This window comes from Leiobunum rupestre, chromosome 9 (genome assembly GCF_980474605.1).
Source record: "Leiobunum rupestre chromosome 9, qqLeiRupe1.1.hap1, whole genome shotgun sequence".
Lineage (NCBI taxonomy): Eukaryota > Metazoa > Arthropoda > Arachnida > Opiliones > Sclerosomatidae > Leiobunum > Leiobunum rupestre.
The window spans coordinates 20,965,625-20,979,452 of record NC_143392.1 but is presented as its reverse complement, the minus strand read 5'-3'; the positions used below and the strand labels follow the sequence as shown (position 1 = coordinate 20,979,452).

Genomic DNA, 13,828 nt, shown 5'->3' with positions numbered 1-13,828 from the left:
ATTCTACACCCCCATTTACGTTTATAACATTAAAAACATTAATAGGTTGCAATTGGATTTATTTTTTAAATCGAGAAAACATTTAAGCGTATCTTTGATATTCACAACTTATTTCACGCAAAAGCACGTATCTCGCTTATTTTCAGCTCCTATCTCACTTCATGACGCAACACCACGTGTCTCAAATATTCCCCTTTAGCAAAATATTTTTAAATTAAAATTCTCATAAAGAGTCAATATTGAAACGAAATTATTTAACTATAAAATTATCTCACATGTAAAAACCTAACACGCGATTTCACAAGTCCCTGCAAAATTAAAAATCAATTTTTCTCAAAAAGGCCACCGAAAAGATAAGTGGTTTTGTTTTAACGGCGACGATTTATCTATGAAAAATATACTTCGGATATGCCTCGTCTGATGAGAGTATAACAGGAGCCACTTAAAATGGGCTCTAGACTGCATATTAATCGAATAAAATTTACTTTTAGTATTTCTGTATAATGAAATGTACTTTGGTTCACAAAAACCCGTTATTTTAGCCTCGTCTGAAGAGGGTATTAGTCATTCCAACGCTAACAGAGATTAAGTTAAGACAATAAATCGTGTAAGAAGAAGAATTGCTTGGCATACAAAATGGAGAAGACATTTTGCTTTTAAAGTGTATTCAAACACCCTTCAAGGCTAGTTTTAACAAGGGTAAAAACGCCGCTACGGCTAGTATCGACGGATAATAAAGCTTGAAGAATAACTGAGATTTCCGAAGTTGAGAGCACTCTTGAGTCTATATGAGTGTTGGAAGATAAAAATAATTATATTAAATTATAATATAATCGCGTCAGTTTATCCAATCGCCCGAAAAAGCAATTGGAAGATGCGCTTCTAATTCTCCTAATGGTCTATTTTTGACCTACCAGCGCCTGTAGAAGTGTTCCGCCCGCAGCACTCTGGTGTATGCTGACTGGCAAGATATTGATGCCACAAAACGAATTTGGGGGTTGGGGTGGTCTCAGGCTTAAAAGACTGTAGATTCAAATTTCAAGTTTCTGCTCGTGGCCTGCCGGAGGGAGTTGGAGAATATAAGAACCGTGAATATTTGTGTATATATGTTTAATTTCTTAATTTTTAGTGTTTTATAATAAGTCTACATTAACTCTGTGTGTAAATGTTTCTGAAATTTTATTTCTGTATTAACTCCTGAGAATCCATATTTAAATGGTTTCCCCACTGTTTCAAAAGGGGCTTGTAAAATCAAAATTAAAATAAATAGGTATGTATGTATGTATGCTGCGGGTGGAATACTTCTACACGCGCTGGTAGTCCAAAAATAGTCCAATGGGAGAATTAGAAGCGCATCTTTATCCAATCGCCCGAAAAAGCATTTGGAAGATGCGCTTCAAATGGTCCCATTAGTCTATTTTTGGCCTACCAGCGCCTGTAGAAGTGTTCTACTCGCAGCACTCTGGTGTACTAGGAGAAGTACCGAGGTTGAACCACGGCTGAAGCTTCCACCCTGTATTTAGACACAAGGGGACTCTGCGCTGATAACTACACCTAGATTGCGCAATAGCTTATTGTTATTATGTTACTTATAGTATAAATAAGCACATTCTGGTAAAAAATCAACCTTTTGATTGTACAAGGGTATTTTATCTATTGTTTACAGCGACGAGGAGCAATTTGGGCAAATGTAACCGTATTTATTTCCCCAGCAGGAATTGGACACCGGCGAGTGGAAATACGGCCCCTGCCCGTCGTCGGGGGAAGACGAGAAGCAGGGGTCATCGGGGCGTTCTTTCGAATGGCGGTCACGAGGGAGCGACCGGTCAACCTGGAGGAATTTTCAGGTGCGCCAGGACGGGCAATCGATGACCGGGAGGCCATCCGAGACGACGAAAGGCGAGAAGCGGAAGAGAGATGGTTCACTCGGTGGGCGAGGTGCTGCTGGTGCTGCTGCTCCGAGAGGACGGATCCGGACCCTCCCGATCGGGATACCGATACCTCCGTTACCAACTAGATCGGATTTACGGAAGGAAATAAAAGCCCGTTCTCTGGTAACAACAAATAATATACCACGTTGTAGTTACCGATTTTTTGAAAAATAACCCACGAGTTTTATTATAAAAATTGGGTTTGGTAAAAGCTCAAATAAAATATATTTTTAAAACATTTTTTACCATTTTTTTGGGGAAAATTAAAAAAAAACTTCTAATTAAAAATTAACAATATTAGGAGACTACTAACAAGGAGAGTATCCGAGGTGTTTATTGCCGATTTTGTTCAAAGTCGGTCGTAATGTAGACTTATATGAGATATGAAATTTCCCAAAAGGACCCATTCGATTTTCCATGGCAACCGAAAATGTGTTTGACCACTTAACACAAAAATCTCCATTTAAAAAAGCATGGGATTTTCTCGGTTCCACAGGGTCAAAAACATTTTCAGTTGCCATGGCAAATCGAATGGGTAGTGCAACGTCTCTTTTTGGGAAATTTCATATAGGTCTACATTACGCCCGACTTTGAACAAAATCGACAATAAACACATCGGGTACTCATCTTGTAAGTTAAGAAGACAAAATAATTATATTATCATAAAATATGTATTAATTTCATAAATGTAGTTTGGGGCAAAACACACTGATGATGCATAAGTTATAACTAAGACGACGATCCAAAGATAATCCATTTAGGCCTAATCAAAATCCAGCAAAAATTGTAGAAATGGAAAATCTAACACTCGGAAGTAAACCATGTTAGCAAGGCACAAAAACCGATTTTATCCCAAAAGTTGCAATTCGTGGAGTTTAGCCAGTGTTAACAGAACTAGATTTGTCGGGGTAAAATCCATGAATTATACGGAATCGATAAAGAACAGAAAAATTTGAAGCAGTCAGCGAAAAATGGGAAGATATCGAATACAATTCCCATTTCATAACACCTTTAAACCTAGCCAATATTGATTTAGTCATACGGTACCAATCTTACCATAGACTATAGCAGGGCTTCCACCAAAATCTCAAAAAAAAATAGGGAAATAGGGGATTTTTCTGGCTAGAAATAGGGTGAAATAGGAACCAAATATTTTAAAGTAGGAACCAAATAGGGACCATTTTAATAAACAAAAATAAGATCTTTATTTAAACTTTTAAAAGCAGCAAATTTTTAAAACTGACTTAGTTTTAATTTAAAAAATGTTTTATCACAAAAATTAAGTACTTAAGTTTTAATTTCTAAAAAAACTTTTATCAATCCCAAAAATGACTATAAATTTTTTGTAATAATTCTATCACATTAAATCGGGTTTTTTTTTCGCATTTCTACGAAATATTTTAAGCCGATGGTACTTTTCACCAAATGTACTAGAAATAGGGTGATTTAGTGACCAAATCCCGATTTTATGGTGGTTTAGGGACCTCGAAAAAAAGTAGGGGCTTTTAGGCATTTTAGGGACCTGGTGGGAGCCCTGCTATAGTTATTCGAATAAGACTTGGGCCTTGGGTATTAGCCTAGCTGATTATTATCATTATTATTAGATTACAATAGTAATCCTTGCCATATATAATCAAATTATATAATAACAAGCATTTATTTACTATTATGGAGAATAAATGTCGTAGGGTTGGCTAATTCAAATCATGATTAAAATCAAGATTTAAATCAACTGATTTTTTTGGTCGAAAAGTCGCTTTTGGGTCCTGATCCAAATGCCGACTCTAAAAGTCTTAAACCCTTTTTTAGATAATTCCGCGTAAGTACGTTATTTATCCCTTTAAAAGTCGGTATGGTAACCTTACATTGCCAACTCAAAAAAGACCTTATAATGTTGAAAGGGGAACGGTCAAGCTTTAACCAGTTAGATAGCCCTATAGCCTATTAAAAACTAAAATTTATGGCGAAAACCGCATCAAAAAAAATTGAGTGGTTAATTTTTAATAAAATAAAGACATTTCGGGAAATCGAAAAGCGCGCGTCCGCCGCGACACCTGGTGAGAAACCGGTAAAATTGTTAAAAAAAAAAGCTCGAGCTGCTGTGTTAGTATATTGAACGTCTTGTTAATCTTTTGATGCGGAAATAAGGCCATATTTGGAAAAGCTTGGCCGTTCCCCTTTAATATTAATGAATAAGAATAACGAAATTCAGATAGTTATTAAGCAAAAAACAAAGAAATTATCCAATAAATATTCATACTTCGATACCTTAAATACACAAATTGGATCTCCATTGCGAAAAATATCTCGAACATTTAATTTTGTTGGTAATTTTTCGAGAAACAATTTTAAACTACTAAATACCATTTGTATTTATAAACGTATAAAATATAGGAAGATATTTAAGCCTTTCAAAATATAGGAACATTATCTTATATCACATTATTTTAAATGTTATAAGTTTATTTTATATTTTGCACTTAAATCTGCGGATTAATTACATCTGTACAGCGCAGTACAGACTAATTCAGAGTCTGACTACATTTTAGATTATGAAGTTGTTCTGTGGTTTTAAATTTCTCATAATTTTAAAAGTCCCTAAAGTATTAATAATGGACGGCTTACGTATTCGGTAATAAAAAAATAAAACCACTTTAGTTACGTAATAAAAATGATTAATAAAATAACGAATAGTTTCGCGTTCTGTGCAGAGGCATCATCAGCCGTTATTTGAGGTATTTTTAATTAAATCATTTTCATTACGTAACTAAAGTGGTTTTTAATTTGTATTTATAAATTCAAAGAGCTAAGTGCAACATATAAAATAAACTTATAAAATTTCAAATAAGATAGTGTTCCTGTATTTTATAAAGTTGAAATATATTCTTTTGTTTTATACTATCAAAAATGTATTTATTTATTATTAATAAGAATGATTATGTTGCGACAATCGCCGGGCACTTTGAACGCCTTTCCCCCGTCTCGCGCGTGAAGAAAGACAAAACGTCACCGGCGTTTGATTTCCATCGCGTTAGGTGACGTAAATTTTAAGCCGGGACTATTCGTTTTATTTTAAGCGGAGGAGCGTACTGGGGGGATCAACGGGTGGACTGAGAGAAAGGCTAAAAACCGTCTCGACATAGACATTCTCCCTAGGTATAAATAAATACATTCTTGATACTATTTAGTAGTTTAATACCCTAAAGTTGTTTAAAAATGTAGTTTTAGAGAAAATCATCTTGAGCATTTTTAAGTTTTAATCTATCAATAAAAATTAAGTCGATTTTTTTTCATGTAATCGTAGAAAATATGTAAGACTTATTTGGCAATTTTTTAAAACTATTTTAGTAAACATTTTCCATTTGCAACCAAAATTAAATTCCCCGATTTTCCTTAAATTTTAGACTAATTTTAAAAATTTCAAACATTTCCCTAAATTTTAGACCACTTTTTTATTTTCAGACATTTCCCTAAATTTTAGACCACTTTTATATTTTCAGACATTTCCCTAAATTTTAGACCACTTTTTTATTTTCAGACATTTCCCTAAATTTTAGACCACTTTTATATTTTCAGACATTTCCCTCAATTTTAGACCACTTTTTTATTTTCAGACATTTCCCTAAATTTTAGACCACTTTTATATTTTCAGACATTTCCCTAAATTTTAGACCACTTTTATATTTTCAGACATTTCCCTAAATTTTAGACCACTTTTATATTTTCAGACATTTCCCTAAATTTTAGACCACTTTTTTATTTTCAGACATTTCCCTAAATTTTAGACCACTTTTTTATTTTCAGACATTTCCCTAAATTTTAGACCACTTTTTTATTTTCAGACATTTCCCTAAATTTTAGACCACTTTTATATTTTCAGACATTTCCCTAAATTTTAGACCACTTTTATATTTTCAGACATTTCCCTAAATTTTAGACCACTTTTATATTTTCAGACATTTCCCTAAATTTTAGACCACTTTTTTATTTTCAGACATTTCCCTCAATTTTAGACCACTTTTTTATTTTCAGACATTTCCCTAAATTTTAGACCACTTTTTTATTTTCAGACATTTCCCTAAATTTTAGACCACTTTTATATTTTCAGACATTTCCCTAAATTTTAGACCACTTTTATATTTTCAGACATTTCCCTCAATTTTAGACCACTTTTATATTTTCAGACATTTCCCTAAATTTTAGACAACTTTTTTATTTTCAGACCTTTCCCTAAATTTTAGACCACTTTTATATTTTCAGACATTCCCCTAAATTTTAAACCACTTTTATATTTTCAGACATTTCCCTAAATTTTAGACCACTTTAAAATTTCCAGAATTTTCCAGGTATGGCGGAAACCCTGTATAAAACCATTGACACATTTTTCGTCACGAAGTTCAAAGCGACTTAATTTAATTTCAATCCCTTAAACAAAAATGTATTAAAGAAAACGCTGCTATGGCATACTTACGAATGATTACTTTACGTATGCTCTTACGTATAATAATATTATCAACATGAACTGGATAGAAAGTGGATGAGTTTATAGAAAGTAATCATTACGCCGGCGACTAGTCAATTAAAGCACTCAGTTGAAGCAATTCAGAAGCTGGAATTGCTATATTGTTTAATGGGGGAAAGGACCAAGGGGGGGTTAAGATATATAAAGCCCCATCCCCATCCCCATCCCGGGTCCCTGAGATACGAAATTGTTTGTGTATCACCAAAGGAGACAGAGAAAGCGACTATTTAGCCATTAGCCGAAAATTAATGGAAGATAACAGTGTCTATTCTACGTTGGAACCCTTCAACTAGAATAGCGCCCGGGGGGAGGGGAACTAGCGAGACAGATAGACCCCCCCTCCTAGTTCCTCTATTTACGAAAGGCTTTTAAGGCGAAAATGTTGAGACGAAAATAGGATTAAATATCCCAAAGAGACGAAGAGAGCGCGACTCGAATCTTTTCAAGAGGATTTCGACGGATTCGTGGAATATCGCGTCTCACCAGGATGATAACGCCCTCTACCGGCGTATCGCATCCAATTAAATTTTACACCGACTCACTAATAGGCAAAACTAAATAACGAAAATTTCTAATTATATTATCTACGAAGATACAGTACTGATCAAAAGTTTCTGGCCGTTTTCTCTTGGCTGCCATTTTGTTTCTATTTTAAGTAAAGAATCGACTGGGGGAATTTTGGAAAGAATTCCTTCACGAAAATAATAAGCAGTGAAAAATAATGCGCTTGCACCATTCCATTTGGGCTTGAGCAAAGCCGGAAATAGAACAAGATGTCATGGACATTTAAGTACACATAATCCCCCCGATGTTATGACTATATTTTAAATATTAAATTTAAATTTGAACAAATTTTCAATCATCTTGTACATCAACTTAATAAACCCAAGAGGAATTTTATCGCAAATGAGTTACCAAGTTTTGGAAATAAGGTAGCGAAACGCGAACACGATCATTTAAATTAATTTTTAGACCAACCGAAGATTTCGAGTTAATTGGTTTTGGAAATAAGGTATCGAAACGCGAATGCGGTAATTTAAATTGATTTTTAGACAAACAGAATTTTTCAAGTTACCTGGTTTTGGAAATAAGGTATCGAAACGCAAATGCGGTAATTTAAATTAATTTTTAGACAAACATAATTTTTCGAGTTACCTGGTTTTGGAAATAAGGTAGCCATGTTTTTTTGCGTTAGATGGCGCCAGTTGGTTCTCTACATAAATTAGAAACTAAATGGCTGCCGAGAGAAAACGGTCAGAAGCATTTGATCGGGACTGTACATAGTTTTCTCTTCGCGAACACGTAAATGGATAATCTTTAATTTGTCGAGGAATGGTGCGACGAGTAAATTATTTGTCTATACAGGGTGTTGCCTTCCCCCTTCGATCGGGCCGGTGCTTCCCTGTAATACCCCCGTGTATTGCAAGTTTTGGGGGATATAAACTATGCTCCTTCTTCGTTCGTACGAGAATACTTACAATACACCCGTGTGATAGGGGGAAGCGCAGTGGCAACGTAGCACCCGGATATTTAAAATTGGTGGTATCAATTGGTTAAACGAAGTTTTAGGGTGTTAACAAAAGGTGGTTTAAGGGAAACTTATGATTTAAGTTCGGGGCTATTTTAAGGATTTTTTGGAACAACCAAAAATTAATTAAAATTAACCAAAATTAGTTTAAGATTGGTAATTACGTCGCTTCAAAAATCAAATCAATCGATTTTTTTTATTTAAATCGGATTTCTTTGATTTTAATGAATTTAGTTTATTTTTATACAATTAATTTGCTCTTTTCCTGTATATTTAACGGTTATTTTACTTTAATCAGTTAGCTTATCTTGAATTAAATCTCAATTAATTTAATTATTAAATATTTTAGTTTGCTCAGATGTATTTTAATTTTTTAATAACCTATTTTTTTCCATTTTTTCCATTAAAATACATCGTGTGATTTAAATCAATGATTTAAAAACCATCATAACTTGATTTAAATTATGATTTAAATCAAATTGATTTCAATGCCAACACCCTAGATATTAAAGTATTATTTGATAGCGAATTTTAAATTTGAAACACCGTTTTCTATTTTTTTTAACATTTGGACCGTTTCTACAACGTTTTTTATATATTTTTTATCAAAGTGTATTTTAAGAAATGTCCCCACCCTCTAGTGTCAACTGAAATTCTTTCAAAATATCAACCTTTAAATTAATTTAATTAAAACCTACTGACGTGAATCTTATCGTGTCAAAAAAGTGCCACGTTTATATGAACCTAAATTAATTTAGTTAAAACCTACGAAATTGAACTATATCGTGTTAAAAAAAGTGCCACGTTTATATGAACCTAAATTAATTTAGTTAAAACCTACGAAATTGAACTATATCGTTTCAAAAAAGTGCCACATTTAAAAAAACACCTCAATTAATATAGTTAAAACCTACGAAATTGAACTTTACCGTGTCAAAAAAGTGCCACATTTATAAAGAACCTAAATTAATTTAGTTAAAACCTACGAAATTGAACTATATCGTGTTAAAAAAAGTGTCACGTTTATAAAGAACCTAAATTAATTTAATACCTACGAAATCGAACTTTACCGTGTCAAAAAAGTGCCACATTTATAAAGAACCTAAATTAATTTAGTTAAAACCTACGACATGGAACTATATCGTTTCAAAAAAGTGCCACATTTATAAAGAACCTAAATTAATTTAGTTAAAACCTACGAAATTGAACTATATCGTGTTAAAAAAGTGTCACGTTTATAAAGAACCTAAATTAATTTAATACCTACGAAATCGAACTTTACCGTGTCAAAAAAGTGCCACATTTATAAAGAACCTAAATTAATTTAGTTAAAACCTAGGAAATTGAACTTTACCGTGTCAAAAATGTGCCACATCTATAAAGAACCTAAATTAATTTAGTTAAAACCTACGACATGGAACTTTATCGTGTCAAAAAAGTGCCACATTTATAAAGAACCTAAATTAATTTAGTTAAAACCTACGAAATTGAACTTTATCGTATCAAAAAAGTGCCACATTTATAAAGAACCTAAATTAATTTAGTTAAAACCTACGAAATTGAACTATATCGTGTTAAAAGAGTGCCACATTTATAAAGAATCTAAATTAATTTATTTAAAACCTACGAAATTGAACTTTATCGTGTCAAAAAAGTGCAACATTTATAAAGAACCTAAATTAATTTAGTTAAAACCTACGAAATTGAACTTTATCGTGTCAAAAAAGTGCCACATTTATAAAGAACCTAAATTAATTTAGTTAAAACCTAGGAAATTGAACTTTACCGTGTCAAAAATGTGCCACATCTATAAAGAACCTAAATTAATTTAGTTAAAACCTACGACATGGAACTTTATCGTGTCAAAAAAGTGCCACATTTATAAAGAACCTAAATTAATTTAGTTAAAACCTACGAAATTGAACTTTATCGCATCAAAAAAGTGCCACATTTATAAAGAACCTAAATTAATTTAGTTAAAACCTACGAAATTGAACTATATCGTGTTAAAAGAGTGCCACATTTATAAAGAATCTAAATTAATTTATTTAAAACCTACGAAATTGAACTTTATCGTGTCAAAAAAGTGCCACATTTATAAAGAATCTAAATTAATTTAGTTAAAACCTACGAAATTGAACTTTATCGTGTCAAAAAAGTTCCACATTTATAAAGAACCTAAATTAATTTAGTTAAAACCTACGAAATTGAACTTTATCGTGTCAAAAATGTGCCACATCTATAAAGAACCTAAATTAATTTAGTTAAAACCTACGACATGGAGCTATATCGTTTCAAAAAAGTGCCACATTTATAAAGAACCTAAATTAATTTAGTTAAAACCTACGAAATTGAACTTTATCGTGTCAAAAATGTGCCACATCTATAAAGAACCTAAATTAATTTAGTTAAAACCTACGAAATTGAACTTTATCGTGTCAAAAAAGTTCCACATTTATAAAGAACCTAAATTAATTTAGTTAAAACCTACGAAATTGAACTTTATCGTGTCAAAAATGTGCCACATCTATAAAGAACCAAAATGAATTTAATTAAAACCTACGACATGGAACTATATCGTTTCAAAAAAGTGCCACATTTATAAAGAACCTAAATTAATTTAGTTAAAACCTACGAAATTGAACTTTATCGTGTCAAAAATGTGCCACATCTATAAAGAACCTAAATTAATTTAGTTAAAACCTACGACATGGAACTATATCGTTTCAAAAAAGTGCCACATTTATAAAGAACCTAAATTAATTTAGTTAAAACCTACGACATGGAACTATATCGTGTCAAAAAAGTGCCACGTTTATATGAACCTAAATTAATTTAGTTAAAACCTACGAAATTGACTTTATCGTGTCAAAAAAGGTGCCTTAATTATAAAGAACCTCAATTAATTTAGTTAAAACCTACTGACTTGAACCTTATCGTGTCAAAAAAAAGTGTCCTTTTGTAAACAGTTGCGAATTAATTGGTGTCCGTCATAGCAGAGTGGTCATTTATTCCGTGATATATTTGGACAAATAAAGACGTCCAATTAGCTTAAGCGGGCTTTATAAAGACGGCGTCCACTCTTCACTGGAAGATTCAAATGAGATGAGACGGCCTTAAGTATCGCGGCGGGCGAGATTAAGGACTGGCAGAGGAAGCCGGCGTCGCCTACTTAAGATTGATATCCCAGTAATTGTTCGGAACAACGTTCGCTCTTCTGGGTTTAAACGTCCCCAGGGTGCGAAACCCGCTGCCGAACAAGGACACTTTCGAGTTAAACCCGAACCCACCCCCCGGGGACTTGCCTTAGATGTTACTAGTACGTTAATCTGGAAACCCGCTCAAATATAAAGCCTCGCTAACTACGAGAAATAACAAGTTATTAAGTTCAAAGAATCGTGGAAAAATATTATACGTGCCAAATACAGGGTGTCCATTAAAATTTATCCATTGCTAATAATTGATTGGATATTTTCGGATAGGTCATCGGATGATACAAAATTCAATGACCTTGAACCATGTCTTCAAGGTCATTCAAAATTTATCTCCAGAACCGTTGGGCTTATAGAGACTAGGTTACAATTAGAAAGCATTTTATAATTAACTGTGTGAAAAGCTGTAAGACTAGAGACTACTGTCGTTAAGTTATACCAAAGGTAACATAATTAGTCATAAGTGTGCCATAAATTTATTTTCTTTAATAAAACATTGTTCACGGGATATGACTAAATTACGTCACTTCCAACAAAGTCACGAAAAAATGGGAAACGGAAGTTTGTAAACCGGAATTTGAAAAATTTAGCTCGTGCATCGCGATTAAGATATTTCGTTTCCATGGTAAGCCCTTCAATAAGGATTATAAGAATTTTTGAGTAAAATAATTGTACGTTTGGTGTGAAACAAGGGCTCTAGAATTATTTTAAATTGAAATGTTACACAGAGGCATACTTATGAGTAATTATGTTACATTTGGTAGTAGCATAAACAGTGGAGGATTAAGAACCACCTGGGCCCCTAAGGTTGAGCTTTAATAGGGCCCTCTGAACCTGGTTTTAGCCTCGTTCCGGCCCCATAGGTTTAAGCCTACTGAGCCCATTGATTAATCCGCCACTGATTAAGTCTGTAATATTATTATTCCCTAAGTACTTGTCATTTATCATTTCATTTATTAGGGATTACCAGAGTAAGAAATAAATTTCAAAGTAACGCATTTAAATGTCAGGTAAACAATCAAATTTAAGGAATGACATTTGAATTTCAGAAAAGTTACATTTACATTTCACCAGTTATGGATTACCTTCTTATCAAGCCACTACTAAGCGTCGAAAATGTCAAAGGTTGTAGGATGGAGAGGACAATATTGAATATTCTATTTCCTTTCAAATATATTCGGTTACCTCAAAGGATGTAACTCTCTCCAGGCCCACGGCGGTTTTCGAAAATTCTATTTAAATGAAGGTATAGTGTCGCCCTCATGTAAACAAGATGGCACAGGCTATAATAGTTCATATTTGTCCCCTTAGTGGTGGTGGCTGAGAAATCAAGGGCCCAATGTTACGGGCCCCCGAGGGCTCAAACGGGTATCGTGACTGAGAGAGTATTTCATACCCCATCGTTCATATTTGTCCCCTCAGTGGTGTTCACTGTGAAATCAAGGGCCCAATGTTACGGGCCCCCGAGGGCTCAAACGGGTATCGTGACTGAGAGAGTATTTCATAATTCATATCCCATTCATGGATACGTTCATATTTTTCGCCTCAGTGGTCGCTAACAAATAAATTGACTGTTTCGCGGGAACTTTTACGTCAGAATTTTATTCGGGAAGCGGAAAAAACCCCTTTGATCAACAACAAAGGTTCGGCACTGGTATAGTTAGATAGAGGAAACTAATACCAATCGAAAGCCGTATCAATAATTTTTTTTCAAGTGCCGTTGAGGAGATATCGACTTTTCGCGGAGACCCTTTCGGAGCTAGCGCCGCGGCGTATTCACCACCACCACCGATAACGTCCAGAGTGAAAATAACAGCCTTAATCCCTCTATAACTAGAGGGGTGAGGCTAAAAACAATCCCAAGGATTCTTATTTCGAATTTCTTTCAAAAGTCACCTATCTCGACTTACTTAACTTTGGCTCTTAGGTAGAGCGCACTGGTCGCGACTCAAGAGCACTCCGAGTGCTGGGAAACGTCATGAAATTTGAAAACAAATCACGAGACATCTAAGAGCGAGTCGGGTAACTTCCTAAGCTGTGAAAATTGAAATCGAAGAGGCGGAAACGTTTCGATAATATCCCGTTATTACTGACAGAGAAGGAACTCGAAATTGGAAAAATTCCAGATAAATCAAAGCGGGTCACAGAATCGTTTGAATTTTGAAGGTGGAGCTACAAAGTCACGTGTTTTGGTACGCTAAGAGTCACGTTTTGAAATGGGTTACCTGAAATTTGACCCGAATTTTCCGTACGATTCTGTGGACCTTTAACCACCACGATACCTTAGAGTAAAAGTCAAGTAAGTTCAAAAAACCCAATTTGGGAAAAACAATTTTTTTTTAAATCAAGCATAATAACAATAATAATGAATCAATAGGTGTTCCTATAAAATACGGGAGGTAACGTGCAAATGTTTTTTCAACGTCACTAGCTATAGTTATGGAAGACAGAAAGCACGTGCTGGAGTCGATAAAGATTTTAGAATTTGAAGACCACGTGCGAAACGCGCGTTCCAATGAAGAACTAAAAAGCTTACGCTCGTGAGGCTAAGAAAAATATTTAGTAATTTTAATTTTGTTTTATTTTATAGTCAAATTAATTTTTTTTTTAAGAAATCCTGGTGTAGTGGTTAGAA

At 33.7% G+C, this 13,828-nt stretch overlaps 2 protein-coding genes across 3 annotated transcripts in view; one reads left to right on the top strand and one right to left on the bottom strand.

Annotated features, from left to right (window-relative positions):
• LOC149926817 (uncharacterized) overlaps nt 1-2,142 on the top strand; it is a 40,997-nt gene extending 38,855 nt beyond the window's left edge. The window contains exon 5 of one of the 2 annotated variants that reach the window (XM_090158796.1): nt 1,716-2,142. In XM_090158796.1, the coding sequence (XP_090014922.1) occupies nt 1,716-2,017 (302 nt within the window). In that variant the 3' untranslated portion in view covers nt 2,018-2,142. Of the gene's footprint in view, nt 1-1,712 lie in introns of both variants that reach the window. The other variant, XM_090158795.1, reaches the window with a different exon arrangement.
• Nucleotides 1-13,828, bottom strand: part of Invadolysin (leishmanolysin-like peptidase, invadolysin) — a 250,212-nt gene that overhangs the window by 181,860 nt on the left and 54,524 nt on the right. The gene's annotated exons all lie outside the window — the stretch shown is intronic.